This window comes from Megascapheus bottae, chromosome 1, assembly GCF_031878675.1.
Source record: "Megascapheus bottae isolate mThoBot1 chromosome 1, mThoBot2.hap1, whole genome shotgun sequence".
In the NCBI taxonomy this organism is placed as follows: Eukaryota; Metazoa; Chordata; class Mammalia; order Rodentia; family Geomyidae; genus Megascapheus; species Megascapheus bottae.
This window is the reverse complement of record NC_143509.1, coordinates 49,498,147-49,517,828: the sequence shown is the minus strand read 5'-3', so window position 1 is coordinate 49,517,828 and position 19,682 is coordinate 49,498,147. Positions and strand designations below refer to the sequence as shown.

General features: G+C 38.4%; 1 protein-coding gene across 1 annotated transcript; it reads left to right on the top strand.

Moving 5' to 3' along the window:
• The first annotated feature begins 1,696 nt into the window (after nucleotides 1-1,696).
• Nucleotides 1,697-9,174, top strand: LOC150069112 (urotensin-2B-like). Its single transcript, XM_090331823.1, has 5 exons — nucleotides 1,697-1,888; nucleotides 2,164-2,266; nucleotides 5,337-5,374; nucleotides 7,004-7,093; nucleotides 8,817-9,174. Exons 2-5 carry the CDS (start codon nucleotides 2,191-2,193, stop codon nucleotides 8,856-8,858), a joined length of 246 nt encoding a protein of 81 aa, XP_090187949.1. The 5' UTR covers nucleotides 1,697-1,888; nucleotides 2,164-2,190; the 3' UTR covers nucleotides 8,859-9,174.
• Nucleotides 9,175-19,682: the final 10,508 nt, after the last annotated feature.

Below are 19,682 nucleotides of genomic sequence, written 5' to 3'. Positions count from 1 at the left end.
CCGGTGCTATATAAGCAGCATGGGATGTGGGTGTGGCCCGACTCTTGAATCCCATTGGTCAGACAGAAACATGAAATAGCAGGGGGTGTGGCCTGACTTGTGATCCAGGCAGAATGGGTGGAGTCATGATGACAGCTGCTCCTGCAGTCCCATTCCCATCTAACCTTGTCCAATTTGTTTGGGGGGGGGCAAGTGTGGGACCCACTTTAGCTGGATAGGTACCCAATTTTACACACAGCTATGGCCACCAGAGTTTCCCCCAGGCTTTCCATTGTCCTTCAGGAAGAGGCACCAAGAAACACAGCTCTCTGCCCATGTACCACTCCATACTGAAGTAGCTCTATTTTTCTAACCTTATTTGCTGACACTTGTATTCTGATGAGGGAATCACAGATTCATAATGTTTTTTTAAATTTTTGTGGGTCATAGGACTTGAACTTTGAGCCTGGGCACTGTCCCAAGCTCTTCAGCTCAAGACTACCACCCCACCCCTTGAGCCATAGCCCCACTTCCCCTTTTCTAGTGATTAATTGGAGATGAGTCTGGTGTTCTTTAGTGCCAAGGCTGGCTTTGAACCTTGATCCTCAAGTCTCAGCTTCCTGAGTAGGTAGGGTTACAGGTGTGAGCCACAATGCCCGGCTAGTTCCGTTCTTGATATATCCTGCTCTTCCAATTCCAGAGAGACTGGAGGGCTCAGGGACCTCCCGAGTCCAGGCTCCTCTCCACAAGTATTGGGATTGGCTCCTGGAGGCCATGCCTAGCACAGCATCTGTTCTACACACTCTGGCTGATGATCTCAGAGGAATCAAAGGCAATCGCGGGAGAAAGGAGAATGTCCGAGAAAGTCCATGCTGCTCCCACCCAGGAGGATGTGAAATCCAAACGTGTACAAAAAGAATAGCTTGCACCTGACTGAAAACTTCGGCTAGACAAGCGGTCAACAACCCAGCCACCTCCAAGTGATGTGTCTAGAATCTAGGTTCTGGGGCAGCCCTTTACTACTATAGAGCCTTTGGACATCTATTTCCGCCCAGAAGTGCTTGCATGCCCTTCAGAGCTTGGCTGAAGTGATTAGTGAGTTCATTGGGTATGGCCAGCTTTTCCTTCTCATGACCAGCTCTTTGAGGTTCTCTGCCCAAGCCACTGCTTTGGATCAAGGCATGGTCTCCAGAAGGCCACTGTGAAATACTTGTTGCAGGGATTCAGGGATAGCAGTGACTCCTTAGTCCCTCGACTAAGCTGGAAGCTGGTCTTGAGCCCTTAGAAAAAGAATGATTTGAGTGGGGCCCAGTCAGTTCCCGGCTCTTGTGTTCGCATCACAGTTGCTCGGGAGGCGGCTGCCAGCTTGAATTCCCTGAGCCTCAGGTCTGCAGGTGCGGATCTCCCTGGCCTCAGCGCCCAGGAACCCACTGTTCCTCTAGCCACTTCCATTCCGGACGCTGTGATGAGCTCCCTCATTATAACATACACGTTATCAACGAAAATGTGTAGAAACATACGTTTATATAGCTTTCAGAAATCCCAGATAAACTCAAGAAAGAGTAACTGTAAAGAAGAATCAGAAAACTGCAGACACAAACAAGGAAGGGATGGGGGCAGGAGCTTAAGATACTCCAGGAGAGTGACTCGCACCCCTCCCCTTGGTGCGCTCGAGCTGCTCCCGTTGGGCCAGGAGCCCATGCGATGCCAGTTCCAGCACCAGCCTCACCAACCCCCCCTCCCCCAGCGCTCTGAACCGGATGGCCGGCTAGCGCTGGTGGTAAGAGCGAGCTGGGGCCCAGCCTGGACACAGCGGCCTTACTGACTCCTCAGCCCTTTGAGCTGCTGGACCAGGGGCACTCATCTGCCTGCGCCTGGCTAGGCCTCACTGCTCCCGTGTGGCTTTCAGGTGGGTCACCTGCAGTGCCAGAAGAAGCTTCCTGTCCATTCCTGTCCAAAGTCAGATCATCCTGCTAAGACATTTCGCGTTAGCTACTCAGAGCTTTGGTTTTGGATGGTGATATCTGAGATAGGGTCTTGAAAAGTTTCCTACCCTAGAGGCCTCCCAAACTTGATCTTTCCTCTCTCCATTTCCCGAGTAGCTAGGAACTACCTGTGTAGTTCCTGACCTGTGGTCATTCATTAATTTTTATAACTGTGTGTATCTCTACATCTTTTTCATAGGTGAATGCCTGTAAAACCTAATTGGAAATGGTGGTATTAAATCTTGAAGTCTTGTTGGCTCTACTGAAGAAAAAGTTTGATTTTCAGAACCCTTCCAACATGGGTGAGTGAAGAATAAAGTCAAGTTTTATTTAAAAAAAACAATAAAATCCATTCCATCTCCATCTGCCACTGGAGATTTAGTTACTAGTTACCAGATTTGAAGTCCAAGGGGGGCAAATTCCTGGTTTGCATATACCAGACAGATCTGGTTACTCAATCTAGTATGCCAAATAAAGAGAAAAGTAATGGTGAAGGTCAGAGAAAGGAAACTTAATGAGGCATGGGGACACTATGGGAAGAGAAGAGATGTGATTTCCAAATTTCCAACTACTTTCATTACACAGACATTTGCAGGGAGGAATACAGGCTCACTAAACAGTTTCAGTCAAGAGGTATCCTAGGGATCAGAGGTGCCAGTGACAGCTACTCTGATTGCTCCCAGTCTCTTTATTGGTCAGACAAAGGCTTTGTGACACTATGACTCATGGCTGTCTGGTTGGGGTTGGGAGGTACTTTGTCTTTTCCTTTCTTTCTTTCTTTCTTTCTTTCTTTCTTTCTTTCTCTTTCTTTCTTTCTTTCTTTCTTTCTTTTCTTTCTTTCTTTCTTTTTCTTTCCTTCTCTTCCTCCTCCTCCTCCTTCTTTTTACCTTTTTTTTTTTTTGCCAGTCGTGGGGCTTGAACTCAGGGCCTGAGCACTGTCCTTGGACTTTTTCTCAAGGCTAGAGCTCTACCACTTGAGCCAGAGAACCACTACCAGCTTTTTTCTATGCATGTGGTACTGAGGAATCAAACCTGGGTCTTAAACCTGGGTCTTCGTGCATGATAGCCAAGCACTCTACTGCAAGGCCAAACTCCCGCCCTCCCCTCTTTTTATTGGTCCTCGGGCTTGATTTCAGGTCTGTGTGATGTCCCTGCAGTCGTCAGCTCAAGACTAGCGCTCTACTACTTGAGCCACAGTGCCACTTCTGGTTTTCTGGTGGTTAATTGGAGATAAGAGTCTCATGCACTTTCCTGCCTGGGCTGGCTTTGAACTGAGATCCTAAGATCTCAGAGTAGCAAGGATTACAGGCATAAGCCACCAACGTCTGCTTAGGTACGTTTTCTTTTCCTTATCTACTTTTCAGTCTTGTTCTTCCTGATTCCAAGAGTCAGAGCTGGGATGGCAAGCTTTCAATTCACTCATGGACCTAAGTCAGAAGCCAGTATTTCTGGATAAAAACAGCTGTTGAGTATTGTAATGCCCAAGTCTCAGGACGACCACCAAGGAGACCATGGAGAGACAGATGTTCTGAAATGCTAAAGCAAGGCTTTATTCAGGCGGACTCCCAGGCCTTGTCCTAAGCACCCAGTGGGAGCTTAGGAGGAGACCATGAGCTGAATTTTTACAGGGCTTTTAAAGGCAAAGACCACAGATTTACAACAACACAGCAATCAGCTATTGGAGTGAGATAAGGTAGGAGTTAGGGACATTTCAGGGCAGTGGAAGCTAACGGTAGGTTCCCATGCCAGTAGAGTCCTAATTAGCTGTCTGAGGGTAGTTTTATGGCTTTAGAAAACAAATGCCATCCCTTGAATTTACATGAGTTCTGGTTAATTTTAACATAGATAGGTCAGTTCCTGGGACTTTAATGGCACCACAATTCAGTTTCTTTAATTTATGTATAGTTTATATAAACAGCAAGATAGTTACTACCTCAGAATGGGGGTGCTTTTTAGCCCCTCAAGTACCTGCTCTTTATAATATCAATTTGTATTAAATAATGACTATTCTCTTGTGCGATGTATTGAGAGCTTAAATGTTTCTCTTGGCACACATTCATGCTAAAACCCTCACAGTTATTTAAAAGCATTAAAAGCCTATTCCATTCCATTTGAGTATCCTAATGGATTATTAACTATGAAGTGGAAAAACAGTTTTGTTTTTCTCTTCCAGAAGAGATGAGACTCTGAAATCTCATGGAATAGTTAGTATTTCATTTTAGTAAATGTTTTTGGTTTTAAGAGAAGGTCTGGGTAGTTTATTATATCCAACACTAAATGTTATTTATTTACTTATGTACTAGGGATTGGACTCTGGTCCTTGCCAATAGATACTAACAAAGCTTGAGCATACTGACATATATTCCAGTCTTAATATTTTCTTTTAACAAACACTTTGTCCTGTAAAGACAAAGGTTTAAAAAATACTTCACATGTTGCCCTGTGTATTCACCAAACCCAAAGAATTCAATTGAAAAGTGGTTCCCTTAGCTGTCATAATTGGTGAATTTTCTAGTGGAGGAATGACTTGGTACACACTTGTAATCTCAACTTGTGAGGGAGGAGAATGGTGATTTTGAGACCAGACTGGGTAAAGTTAATAAGACCCTATTTCAGAGAGAGGAAAAATAAAGAACCCAACTAAACCAAAGATAATTTCCATCTCCAAATCTTAATACTTAAAAATAATGTTCAAAATTATAAATAAGACTTTTTCATTGGAGAAGTGAAATTGTAAAAAGAAAAATTCAGCCAGATACAGATGGCTTATGCCTGTAATGCTAGCTACTCAGGAGGTTAAGATATGAGGATTGGAGTTCAAAGCCAGCTTGGGTAGAACAGTCCCTATGGGACTCTTATCTCTAGTTGATCACTCAAAAATCAGAAGAGCTGTGGCTCAAAGTGGTAGAGTGCTAACCTTGAGTAAAAAGAGCTCAGGGACGACACATAAACTCTTGAGTTCAAGCCCCATTTCCAACAACAACAAAAATTCAAGCCACAGTATAAAATTTAGAGAACTGCTACTACTATTTTGGGAATTTTTTAAACCTTCATTGACTTATATCTAAAATTGCTACTACTATTTTAGGAAATTTTCTATCTTCATTGAACTACATGTAGAATTTGTATCTTTTTATAACATTTAATATTGCTTCCTGGATTTCACTATGTCAGTAAAAATGTAGTTGTTTCTTTTCAAATAAAAGTATATCTTGGAGTTAGGATTTATCTGAGACACTGTGCTCAGACAATGGGCAGGTAATTTCAAATTACATGGAAAAAAAGCCCTTGCCACATAAAATTCTAAGTATATTTTCTGAAGTGGATATTATTTTCAATGCACATTTTTCACCTGACAAATATTTCTTGCAGGTGTTGGACTGGCTCACAAACTGGGAGAACCAAATCAGGTGAGAGTGAGACCCACTTAAATGTTCAGTTTTACTATTACAAGGCAGTTTCTTTTTGACATAATGTTATGAAAATCATTAATATTCCAAGTGAATTCTCCAGTCCTATTGAAGAAACAATAATTTGCTAAGGAAAAAAGAGTAGATTATACTTAAAAATGAAAACTATGAAATTATACTTAGATTATACTTAAATTATTCTTAAACTATGAATTATACTTAAAAATGAAACTATGCCTGATGTGGTCATATTAATTACCCAGCAAGGAGGCCTTGGGTCAACTAAAGTTCTCCGAAAGTCTTATTGATACTCTTTTTTCCTCATTTTGCTCCAAATTCTGCATGGCTTCAGCCAATGAGACATAAAAGAGTGGAATTACTCTGCTTCAAGCAATGGGTTTGGAGAAATCGCAATGTTGCCCTCTTGACAGGGAGCCCACGTGAACTCTGTGCTCTTCAATCTTTCATATTCTATAAAATGCATTTAAAATATATTGAATTACAGGATTGCCAGCCTCCTTCAAATAGTTTGGATGCTAATATATTATTCTGTCATTTGGGAAAAGAAATGATGACTGTCCTTGTGTCTTTGAACATCAACGCTAGGAAGACATGGAGTAGTTCAGGCTGAGCACTGTCTTGGTGGAATTAGCTCTTCAGGGGGTAATGAGACATTGTTAAAAATTAAGATGTTTGAAGTCAAGCCCTGGTAGCTTACCCATAAGCTAAGGTAGTCTTACTGTTAGACTAGATTCTTAGGAGGAGGAACCCTGGAGGACTGTGATTTGAAGCAAGCCTGGACAGAAGTGTTGTGAAATTCCATCCCTCAAATGATTATTTGCTGATTAGCAAACCTGGGCTGAAAGCATGCCTAACGTGGCAGTGTTGCAGAAACAAGCTGAGCAAACTGAGTGCACAGCCCAGAACTACCAAATTAAAGAAAAGAAAGAAAATTAAAATAGCTGAGCTAACCTAGGCATGGATGACTCCCACCTGTAATCCTAGCTATTCAGGAGGCTGAGACCTGAAGATATCCAGCCCAGTAAGGAAAGTCTATGAGATTCTTATCTCGAATTAACTACTAGAAAACCAGAAGTGGTCCTGAAGCTCAAAGTGGTAGAGCACTAGCCTTGAGCTGAGGACCAGATTTCAAGCCCCATAATTGACAAAAAACAAAAAGATAATTGAATTCTTGGTGGAAAATACAGACTTGAAATATTTCTCGTTTTCTGTTCAAAAGAGAAAATTTGTGAGGAGATCCAAGCATTCACACATTTCTCTAATTTCCTTTAAAAGAACTGTTACCTACTGTTTCTTGTACAAGAAATGAAATCTTATCCAATCTGCCCACCTTTACTGGATCTTTATTAATTTACACACAGACTTTGACTTCTTTTGTCAAAACCTTGTTTCTTTTTTTATAATTTCTGATCAATTCACGTAATTTTTCCAGCTATTCTGGAAATTCATTTTTCTATGTTATTATTTTTGTTTATTTTCCCTTAATTCTTTTTTTTTACCTTTGCCCTCTATTTCTCCCATCTTTCCTCCTTTTTTCTCCTTTTTCACTAACAGAGAATAGAACCCAAGTTATGGAAGACTGATTTCCATTTAATTTGTTTTTATCAGTTAGAAAAACAAGAACATTTCCTGGAGGCCAACGATGCTGAATATCCTATGTTGTGGATGGGCTATCCTTATCCCATTCAAACAAATGAGGTAAGCTTGCATTTCAAATTTTAAAATTGGACTTCTGAGAAATTATTTCTGCAATTACTTCCAAGATGGAAGAAATAAGGCGACAAGTTGTAGTCTTTATGTGGTAATAGCAAGAAGATCCTGAGTGAAGGCCAGCCCACAAAAAATTAGTGAGACTCAATCCCAAAACAAAGATATAAAAGAGAGGGCTGGACTGAATTCATATTTTAGTGTCACCAAAAAAAAAAAAGAAATTGTTCTTGGAACAGTGTTTGGACCTATCCGTTTCATCCTATAAGGACAGAGTAGGTGCTATTTATGCGAAACAGGTCCTCCTGAGACCTACTAACTCCTTGATATTAGTTTCCCAATAATAAATTTATCTTGTTTATGAATTAAAAAAGAACCCAGAGGGCTGAAAGATATAGCTTATGATAGAGTGCTTACCTGGCAGGGAAGAGGCCCTAGGTTCAATCACCAGTAAAACCAAGAGACATGAATGAAGTATACATCCCAGCTTTCAAGTCCCTAGTCCAGTAGTGACACATGCCCTTTCTAGAGATGTCTACTTGCCAGAAGTAGTCATGGGCTGCCGCCAACCAGACAAGTCAGACTGGTTTAAAAAACAAAATAAAAAACAACAAAAAATACACTAAATATAAACCACACCCTCTACCGAAGCGAATACTTTGATCTTGACTAAAAAAATAAATGTAAACAAAAGAAAACACATTAAGCTATACTAATCCCTTTCTTAAAGAAAAGGCCTTCTGGAAAATGCTAACTAGTCTTTACATTGTGGGTTGAGAAGAGCTCTCAATATTTTTGCTTTTTTTATATATATTTTTATTCTTTTTTTAAATTTTTTTTGCCAGTCCTGGGCTTGAGCTCAGGGCCTGAGCACGGTCCTTGGATTTTCTCAAGGCTAGAGCTCTACCACTTGAGCCTCAGAACCACTTCTGGCTTTTTTCTATGTATGTGGTACTGAGGAATTGAACCCGGGTCTTTGTACATGCTAGGCAAGCACTCTACCACTAGGCCAAACTCCCAGTCCCTCTCATATATTTTTTATTGTAATTAATAGAAGGGTTACATTATATTCATCAGATAGAAGGTACATTACTTCAAAACAATGGTACCCTTTCTCATGTCTTGGTCCCCATTTCCCTCCCCCCATCCCCACCCCTCATCTTGTTTTCCCCCCTTCTCTATCCTGTTCCAAATAACCAAATAAGCATATATACAATATATCAGATAACAAGGTAAAATACTGTAACAATATGAGATAACCAAGCAAAACCAGCAAAAGACGTGAGAGATAACATAGTACATTAAGGACAACAATCACTCATTATATGGCTTTAGTTTCTATATCCTGGAGGTCCTTTCATTTAGTGTCATACTGTATGGCCTTATATATCTAGGTTTTGCTCTATTGTAAATCTCTGCTAGGAGAACCCAAGGTTTCTACTGATTAAGACAAATGAGGGTATTTATACACAATGGAATTCTATGCTGGTGTCAGAAAGAACGCCATCTCAATATTTTTGCATAGTCTGTTCTGGAACTATATTCACCTGATACCTGTCTCTTGTAAAGCTAGGATTTTAGCTATTTACTACTGTGCCCAGTAGAGATAAGTTTGTTGGTTATAGCCTACTAATTTCTAAGAATAATTAATCTGTCCATTGTATTGTTTGCCCTAGTTTGACAATGCCTGAAATTTCTGTTTTTCTTCCATTAGCCTTGGAGGCCTCTCCAGCTCAGGGGAATGATTCCTTCATGAATTGCACATTTTTCTCAGGTCTCTCAAAACTTTTCAGAGGTTGAAAGTGCAAGTTTATTGTTTTAAAGTTCCTAATTTTTTTTTATTATTTTAAGCAACAACATTCTCTTGACCATGGCACTTGTCAAAAATTTAGAAAGCTGCCAGTCACCTGGGGCTCACACCTGTAATTCTTGTCACTCTGGAAGCTGAGATTTGAGGACTGTGGTGAGAAACCAATGTGGGAAGGTGTGTCCTTATCTCCAATTAACCACAGAAAGCCAGAAGTGAAACTGTAGATGAAGTGATAGAGCTGTAACCCTGAGCACGAAGGTTCAGGGACAGCATCCAAGTCCCAGGACTGTCAAAGGAAAAAAAAAAAGCAATAAAATAAAAACTGGAAAGCTTATGAACTGCTTTCTTCACATAACTGTTTTGTGGGTAATACATTTTTTATTTCTTTGACAATGTGTTCACCAGCTAATCCAAGCTGGATCACTTGATCTTATTGCCTCAGCCTCCTGTGTGGTGGAATTATAGGTATAGAACACTATGCCCAGTACTCAAAATATTTAGATTATTTTTTCACTCTAATATATCAGCTTTCTGGAAGCTATTTGGAATATCTCTTAAAGACCACATGCTTAGTCTGAATTATTTCTGGAATTATTTATTCCAATTGATATTTACCAAACCTCTGTTTCCTAAATCATTTAATAATCTCATTTCAGGATGTTCAGTATTTAGAAGCAATTAGCTCTTTCAGTCTTTTTGAACTTCTTTATTATTATTATTTTTTACTGTGAAATCACCATTTCCTTCCTGGGCTCATTACACTCTTTTTATTTGTTGTAAATCCTAACCTAAATGCAACTTTTAATCTATGTCCAATTTTCTGTTTGCCAATCTTTTCTTCTAGAAATTTAAGAGACAGATGGTCAATAAATATATAGCTGTTGCAGATACAACTTTGCCATATTTGCTAACTTTTTGTAAAATATTTCCAAACCTATAGGAATAGTTTCTTATTCCACTAATGGGTTGGTAAACCTGCTTCAAATTGTAGGTACTTCTCAGAATAAGAGCTCACTTTGACTTTGTCAATTTGCATATTGGTATGTGCTTGGCAGATAATATTATCAAAAACAACCTTAAAATCTCTGGAGTGTAGCTTCCTGTGTTATTTTAAGTTTATATGATAAAGTTTCCTATGTTGAGTTAGGTTTACACAAAACTGGAATATTCTGATTTATTCTCCTCTTCTTCCTACCTAAACTATGTGGAACACATGCTCTTCCTTTTCCTTTGCATGATAGGAGAGGCTCAGAGGATGTAAATTTCTCTTCTTACTGCTAGAACTAAGTACATAATTCAATTTATGTGTGGTTGAGGGCACCTAGGAAAGGTAACAGTGTTCAAGGAATTGAACATTGTTTTTACTGTAGACCTTATAGGCTTATTATACCATGCACAACAAAATCCCCTTGTGACTTGAGTAAACCTTTGGTATAGAACCGGGAGTTTGTAGAAGCAACACAGATTGGAAGCATACATTTGATATTTGTGAGCAAATTCATAGTTGGCATTGTGAGATTGTCTGGGATTAAATCCAGGTAGAGATAGAGAGGTAATGCATTCAAGGATTGAAGTCCAGATGACTACAGGGCTGGAAATTAGGCAGATGAGAATCAGCAAAAGGGGCCAAGTAGGAACAATTACCAAGAAAGGAGGCAACAAGGAAAACAGTGTGCAAAATCCCAGTAAAGACACCATTTTGCATGTGGTAGGAACCAAGTAAATATCTATGATGATGGATATGTGAAGTAGATGATTAAGTCAAGTCACAAAAACAACTCATATTACTGTGAAGTTACTGGTAGTGGCTGAAATAAAAATTGATCCCCATGAACAATCAAATTTCAAAGCAAGATGGATCCAGAAACCTAGGTGAAGGCATTAAGAATTTATATTGCGATGAGATACTATAATTTTCTTTTTTTCATATAATTTTATTGTAATTAATAGAAGGGTTACATTATATTCACCAGATAGAAGGTGAATTACTTCACAAACATTGATACCCTTTCTCATATCTTGGTCCCCATTTCCCTCCCCTGATCCCCACCCCTCATTTTGTTTTTCCCCCTTCCCTATCCTATTTCAAATAACCAAATAAGCATATATACAATATATCAGATAACACGGTGAAATATTGCACCCATATGAGATAACCAAGGGACAGCAAAAGAGGAGAGAGATAACATAGTACATTAAGGACAACAATCACTCATTATATGGCTTTAGTTTCTATATCCTGGATTCCTTTCATTTAGCGTCATCCTATATGGCCTTATGTATCTAGGTTTTGCTCTATTGTAAATCTCTGCTAGGAGAGCCCAAGGTGTCTACTGATTCTGACAAATGAGGGAAACCATTGAGGCTGTTCCTTTGAGTCTGGCTTACTTCACTTAATATGATTTTTTTCTAAGTCTTTCCATTTCCTTACAAATGGGGAGATGTCATTCTTTCTGATAGCAGCATAGAATTCCGTTGTGTATAAATACCACATCATCAACTGAGGGGCATTTGGGTTGGTTCTATATCTTTGCTATGGTAAATAGTGCTGCAATGAACATCGTTGTGCTAGTGGATTTAGTCTGTCCTTGTTTCTGGACGATTGGGTAAATGCCAAGTAGTGGAATTGCTTGGTCATTGGGGAGCTCTATGTTTAGTCTTTTGAGGAAACTCCATATTGCTTTCCATAGTAGTTGAATGAGTTTGTACTCCCACCTACAGTGTAGTAGTGATCCCTCCTGGCCACATCACCACCAGCATCTGTTGTTAATAGAGTTCTTTTCTTTTTTTTATTGTAATTAGTAAAAGGGTTACATGATATTTGCCAGATAGAAGGTGCATTAATTCACATACATTGATACCCTTTCACATGTCTTGGTACCCATTTCCCTCCCCCCCACACCCCCCACCCGTCTTGGTTTTCCCCCCTTCCCTATCAAATTTCAAATATCCAAATACAAATAAATTCAATATATCAGATAACAAAGTGAGATACTATACCAATATGAGATAACCAAGGGACATCAAAGGAGATGAGAGACAACATAGTACATTAAGGACAACAATCATTCATTATATGGCTTTTGTTTCAATATCCTGGAGGTCCTTTCAATTAGCTTCACATTATATGGCCTTATGTATCAAGATTTTGCTCTATTGCAGATCTCTGCTAGTAGAGCCCAAGGTTTCTACTGATTATGACGAATGAGGGAAACCATTCAGCCTAAGTTCCTTTGAGTCTGGCTTACTTCACTTAATATGATTTTTTCTAAGTCTTTCCATTTCCTAACAAATGGGGCGATGTCATTCTTTCTGACAGCAGCATAGAATTCCATTGTGTACAAATACCACAACTTGTTGATCCACTCATCAACTGAGGGACATCTAGGTTGGTTCCATATCTTTGCTATGGTGAATAGTGCTGCAATGAACATTGTTGTGCTAGTGGATTTAGTCTGTCCGTGTTTCTGGACGATTGGGTAAATGCCAAGTAGTGGAATTGCTGGGTCATTGGGGAGCTCTATGTTTAGTCTTTTGAGGAAACTCCATATTGCTTTCCATAGTAGTTGAATGAGTTTGCACTCCCACCAACAGTGTAGTAGTGATCCTGCCTGGCCACATCCCCTCCAGCATCTGTTGTCATTCTTTTTCCTGATCCTGGGCATTCTAACCCGAGTGAGGTGGAATCTTAGAGTTGTTTTGATTTGCATTTCTTTTATGACCAGAGATGTTGAGCATTTCTTCATGTGTCTATAGGCCATTTTTGTTTCTTCTTCAGAGAAGTCTCTCTTTAAGTCTTTGGCCCATTTTTTAATGGGATGGTTGTTACTTTGGAGGTTAGTTTTGGAGTGATTCAATTTTTTGAGTTGTTGATATATTTTAGATATGAGGCCTTTGTCCGTTGTTTGGCTGGTGAAGATCTTCTCCCACTCTGTAGGCTTCCTGATTAGTTTACTAGCTATGTCCTTTGCCATACAAAAGCTCTGCAGTTTAATGCAGTCCCACTTATCCAGCCTTTCTCTGATTTGTTCTGATTCTTGGTCCTTATTAAGAAAGTTTCGACCTGTGCCAAGGAGGCCTAGTGTATCTCCTATTCCTTCCTGTAAACTTTTCAGTGTGTCAGCTTTTACCTCCAGGTCTTTGGTCCATTTGGAGTTAATTCTAGTGCAAGGTGACAAAGAAGGATCCAACTTTAGTTTTCTGCAGGTGCTTAACCAGTTCTGCCAGCACAACTTGTTGAAGAGGCTGTCTTTCTTCCATTCTATTTTTTTGGATCCCTTGTCAAAGATTAGGTGGCCATAGGTCTGTAGTTTAATATCTGGGTCCTCAGTTCTATTCCATTGGTCTTCAGGCCTGTTCTTGTGCCAGTACCAAGCTGTTTTGAGAATTATAGCTCTGTAATAGAGTCTAAAGTTTGGAATTGAAATTCCTCCAGCGCTGTTCTTTCTGCTAAGAAGTGTTTTTGCTATATGGGGTCTTTTATTATTCCATATGAAATTTTGGATTGCCTCTTCTATTTCTTTAAAGAATGCCATTGGGATGTTGATGGGTATTGCATTGAATTTGTAGATAGCTCTTGGCAAGATTGTCATTTTCACAATGTTGATTCTTCCAATCCAGGAGCATGGGAGGTTTTTCCATTTCCTTAGTTCTGCTTTAATTTCCTTTTTTAGGGTTTTAAATTTTCGTCAAAAAGGTCCTTTACATTCTTAGTTAAGCTAATTCCTAGGTACTTTATTTTCTTTGAGGCTATTGTGAAAGGAGTTTTTTCCTGATTATTGCCTCGTTCCTCTCACTGTTGGCGTAAAGGAAGGCAGTTGATTTTTGAGGGTTGATTTCATAGCCTGCTACTCTTCCAAAGCTTTGAATCAGCTCAAGGAGCTTGGGAGTAGAGTCTATAGGATTCTTTAAATACAGAATCATGTCATCTGCAAAGAGGGATAGTTTTACTTCATCTTTCCCTACTTGGATCTCTTTTATGCTTGCTTCTTTCCTTATTGCACTGGCTAGGAATTCTAGTACTATGTTAAAAAGGAGTGGAGAGAGTGGGCATCCTTGACTTGTTCCTGATTTTAGAGGGAATGGCTTTAGATTTTAACCATTAAGTGTAATACCAGCAGTAGGTTTCTCATACACAGCCTTTATTACATAGATTTCTTGATCCTGGCCATTCTAACTAGAGGGAGGTAGAATCTTAGAGTTGTTTTGATTTGCATTTCTTTTATGGCCAGAGATGTCGAGCATTTAATCATGTGTCCATAGACCATTCTTATTTCTTCTTCAGAGAAGACTCTCTTTAAGTTTTTGGCCCATCTTTTAATGGGAGAGATACTAAAATTTTCTCTCTCTCTCCCTCCCTCTCTCTCTCTCTCTCTCTCTCTCTCTCTCTCTCTCTCTCTCTCTCTCTCTCTCTCTCTCCATCCTCTCCGTCTCTGTGTGTGTGTGTGTTTCCTTGTATTGGGTCTTGAACTCAGTCTTTTGGCACTATCCCTTAGCTTTTTGGCTCATGGCTGGTGCTCTACTATTTGAGCCACAGCTGTACTTCTAACTTTTTTTGGTAGTTAAATGGGTGTATGGACTTTGTTTCTAGGACTAGGTTTGAGCCACAATCCTCAGATCTCAACCTTCTGAGTAGCTAAGATTATAGGAGTGAGCCACCAGCACCCAGTTTGTTATTTTCTTTAATCGTTTAGAGTATAATTAATAAGTTACAATCAATACTATCAACCTCACCATCAGTTATCCAACATTGGACTAAAATCAGGCCACGTGGGAGCAAGGTAGACAGACATCAAGCGGCATCTAGATACTAGCTGCATTTTGTTTATATAAATGAAAAATGATACGCAAACCTTGGGAGCTAACTGTTGGCAAGACCACTTGGAGCAGCTCCTTTCAAGAAGATCCAGAAAACTTTCTAAACTTTAGCCTATTGCACACTTAATTGAACCATTCATGTGGTGTGTATCTTATCTATGAGAGGATTTTTAGCTTTGTGCCAAAGATATTCAAAGATAGCTGAAAGAACGGCATGCTCAGTGAGAGTGATGTTCCACAGCATACTATAAAAAGATTAGATTCGTGGGCCAAGTGCTTCTGCTCTATGTCTGAAAATAGACTACCGGTCTCACTGGGTTTCATTGTGGTTTTGTATAAGGAAAGCTAGCTGTGACCCCTGTAGAAATCAGAAGTTGATTCTGAAACCCTGTGCATATGTGAGTGTGTGATAACAGTTTAGAGAGACTAGTTGGAGTGGGTAAGCTAATGGACTTTGGTTTACTTATTTGTTTACTTTGAACTGGGCCTTAAAACTCAGGGCTTTTCTTGCTAACATCTGGTGTACTTACTTGTGCGGGACAGCTCCACTCCTAGATTTTCTTTGTAATTAATTGGGGATATGAGTGTCTTGGCATAAGCTATCTGTACCTGGTTTATTGTTTATTTAAATGAAGAATATAGCTGTTCTAAGAACTTTTAATTTTACTAAGATATTGCTACTCAGTTCAGGCTTGGCCTTGAATTTCTTCTTAGACTACCAAGGACTGGCATTATGGATGTGCACTAACATACCTAGCTCAAAAGATCTTAGTTTTTAAAAGAAACTAGATATCAAAAATTTGGAGAAATTTATAAGTAGTTAGATAAAGCTGCTGTAAACTAGATGAGTAATTATAAACAGACCATAGAATACTGGGAATGATTTACTTTATGTACCTGAAAGACTGAAATGCTGTAAACTTTGGGTTGCTTTGTCTGAAGCATTATTTTATGACCAGATGATGAGGTCCCAATGTTGTTTGATGGTTAATTTAGTTAACTGTTATGTGCTGGTTTGCAAGATGATCTTTAACCTCTGTTTCTTTCTCTTTCCTCAAGAAACAGAATACACTTATCATTGTCTTTACTTATGTGACTTCCTCTTTAGAATTTCAGTTAGCCCACAAGTATAATAGAAGGATGGTCTCACAGGTGAATCTACCCTGTTCTCTGTGGTATATGTGGTATATTATATGCATAACAATGTTTACTGGTGCTGTACAATAAGACTTTTCTGTGTCCTGATCATTTTCTAATTTCTATTCAGCAATGGATAGAAGGCATTTGCTTGCATTTGCTATGTGGCTAATATGATACAGAAGAGGATTTCCACATTTGTTAAATTTTAGTTAATTAATTGCCAAGTTGTCTTTAAGTAGTTGTACAAAGGAGTTTCAGTTTAGCATAGAATTACATCCTGGTCACTGTCACCTCTTCATTCTCCTTCAACTCTCCTAATTCCACCTTTTTAAGTTAATTTAAAGATGCATAGAAATCTAACAACTATCATTTGGGAGATTTTTCAACAAAACTTTTTTTCTTACTGAAGAATATATAGATTTTTATTCAAATGTAAGTTTTCATAGAATGTGTTTCTAATAATGAATTTGTTTCATTTTCTTTAGCTTGCTTTTGGGAATATTGTGTTTAAAGCTTTTCATGTGGATGCAAAACTGATGAACATCAGAAATACATCACACAGAGACACACACATGCATATTATGTACATCCTGATGAAAGATAGTGGATGTTTCAAGCATAAAGAGGCAGTACCATGTATTCTGAATATTATTTTTTTCTCTTTACTAATTTCTATGATGTTGTTGCCAACTTCTTTTTGTTCATTAGAATACCTGTCTTTCAGCCTACTAAACATACAAATACATTACTTACATGCAGCAATATAGAATTATTGGAGTCTGAGAGAAAGAAATAATGTCTATAAAAGTTTACTGTCAAATTCTCATTTTGGCCTTCCTCACAATGTCAGAAACCATATGCCTTTGAGAGGCTAGTAGATGTGTGCTAAAATCTAACAACAGATCCTCAAATGAATTGGTTTTTCCTAGGTAGGTTTTTATTTTAGGTAATGTTCATGCATATATATGAACATATTTATTTAATTATTACAAGAATGTAGTTTAACCTTAATTTATATCCATCACCTATGCCGGCGTAGAAGTATTATCTAGTGTCTTTGTACAAATTATCTTTACAAGGTTGAGCAGAGGAGTTGACATCTTAATGAAACAGTTTGTGAATACAGTTAATCTTGGTATCACTCCTTTCAGTACTCTCATCCTCTTTCAACTCACCACTTTGCTTACGTTATTTCATTTTATGGTCTATACAATGAATTCTTGACTGCATTCTTTCCATGTTTTTCCCTTCATTTGCTTATCCCTCTCTCCCTTGGCTCTACACACTCCTCTTGTAAGTACTTGTGCTTTAGCTTTGATTGTCTTTATAAAAAGTTGTACGAGCTCTTCATAACATCTATTACAGTTCAGTTAATTTATTTGGAACTGCTTTGTATGCTACCCAGCATGTCCGTTTATAGATTTATAGGCACATTTTATCTTCCACTAGTGAGAGAAGCCATGCGACCTTTGTTTCTTTGGGTCTGGCTTATTTCACTTAATAGAATTTCCAAGTCTTTCCATTTCCTTGTAAATGGTAAATCGTCATTCTAATGGATAGGTAAAATTCCATTGTGTTCCTAGGACACATTTTCTTTCTTTTTTTTATTTATTTATTTATTTATTTTAATTGTTATTCGTAAAAGGGTTACATGATATTTGCCAGATAGAAGGGGCATTAATTCACATTCATTGATACCCTTTCACATGTCTTGGTACCCATTTCCCTCCCCCCCACACCCCCACTTTGTTTTCCCCACTTCCCTATCAAATTTCAAGTATCAAATACAAATAAATTCAATATATCAGATAACAAAGTGAGATACTATACCAATATGAGATAACCAAGGGACAGCAAAGGAAATGAGAGACAACATAGTACATTAAGGACAACAATCATTCATTATATGGCTTTTGTTTCAATATCCTGGAGGTCCTTTCAATTAGCTTCACATTATATGGCCTTATGTATCAAGATTTTGCTCTATTGGAAATCTCTGCTAGTAGAGCCCAAGGTTTCTACAGATTATGATGAATGAGGGAAACCACTGAGCCTAAATTTCTTTGAGTCTGGCTTACTTCACTTAATATGATTTTTTCTAAGTCTTTCCATTTCCTAACAAATGGGGCGATGTCATTCTTTCTGACAGCAGCATAGGATTCCATTGTGTACAAATACCACAACTTGTTGATCCACTCATCAACTGAGGGACATCTAGGTGGTTCCATATCTTTGCTATGGTGAATAGTGCTGCAATGAACATTGTTGCTCTAGTAGATTTAGTATGTCCTTGTTTCTGGATGGTTGGGTAGATGCCAAGTAGTGGACTTGCTGGGTCATAGGGGAGTTCTATGTTTAGCCTTTTGAGGCACTGCCACACTGCTTTCCATAGTGGTTGAACGAGTTTGCACTCCCACCAACAGTGTAGTAGTGATCCCTCCTGGCCACATCCCCTCCAGCATCTGTTGTTATTCGTTTTCCTGATCCAAGGCCACATTTTCTTAATCCCTTTGTCCAAGAAGGGACATGTGGGCTGATTTCATATTTTGGCTATATATGTCAAATAGTGCTGTAGTGAACATGGTTTTCCTGGTGACTCTACTGTACACGTGTTGTGATCTATTAGATAAATGCTCAGAATTGCTAGGTCATAGTGAAGTTCTATGTTTAGTTTTTTGAGTAACCTCCATATTGTTTTCCCGTGTGGTTTTCCAAGCCTACTTTCCCACCAACAGTGTAGTAAGAGTTCTCTTCTGGCTGCATCCTCTTTAGCATTTTTTATTGTTTTCTTGATGATGGTCATTCTGACTGTGGTGAGGTAGGATCAGTGTTGTTATGCTGAAATATCTTCATAATAAAAGGTTAATAATTGTGCAAATATCTGATACATATGCATACATTGCATTATTTACAATATGGAAAAAAATTCAGGTTTATCTATATAATATGAATTGTGTGGTGCTTAAAGATGCAGTGATATCATGAGACTGGATGAACAATACTGTTAAATTAAAAATGTAAAAACATATAAATGCAGACATATTGAACATATTATATATATTGAATAAACAATACTGTTTAAACTAAGTATATATGTGTGTATATATATATATATATATATAGTGACCAATTGGGAAATAGGCTTACAGTGCTCCCTAAACATTTGATTAGGAGTAATTCATATGTACATAATAAATATTACCAATGTGATGTCAGAAGATATTTCTGTAGATTAAGAGCAGTTATGAACACAAACACGATGTTATAAAGAAATTGGAAAACTCCCACTTTCATCATCTCATGTTTAATAACTTTGAGTAAGGTGAACATTTACAAGTCTTATAAACCATTCATATAAAGCTCCAAGTGCCTGTTTCCCCCCCCCGAAGGTTCCATTAAGTCCTTTTGAAACATTTTACTTTAAGAAATTCAATTCTCTAAAGCTATACGTGGTTTAATAGCTGAAATTAGAAGACACTGTAAGTAATCCTTTTATGGAACATGTAGTTAGAAATGAACATCCTTTGTGAAAATCTGGCCACATGGAGATCTCAGTCTTACCCACATGCTCATTTGCTCTACGGAGTTTTACACAGGAACAATGAAAATAAAGTAATGTATTGTTTTAGAATAGAGCAAAACATTCATTCCAGTTTGTGGCCAACCCGTAGAGTCTAGTGGAATTATTGACAGCCAATGTATAGAACTAATAAAATGAGATGAGTCGTCACAGTCTTATTGGAAATGATGATTTAATTTAGTTATATTGAAGAGACCCTATTTAAACTAGTGTATTGCTATCTTATTTTCTAT

Excerpts from the sequence above, each read along its gene's own strand:
- LOC150069112 (XM_090331823.1), top strand. The coding sequence starts at position 2,191 with ATGGTGGTATTAAATCTTGAAGTCTTGTTGGCTCTACTGAAGAAAAAG. Across the intron at positions 2,267-5,336 it reads TCAGAACCCTTCCAACATGG|GTGTTGGACTGGCTCACAAA; the intron begins GTGAGTGAAGAA and ends TATTTCTTGCAG. Across the intron at positions 7,094-8,816 it reads ATCCCATTCAAACAAATGAG|CCTTGGAGGCCTCTCCAGCT; the intron begins GTAAGCTTGCAT and ends TTCTTCCATTAG.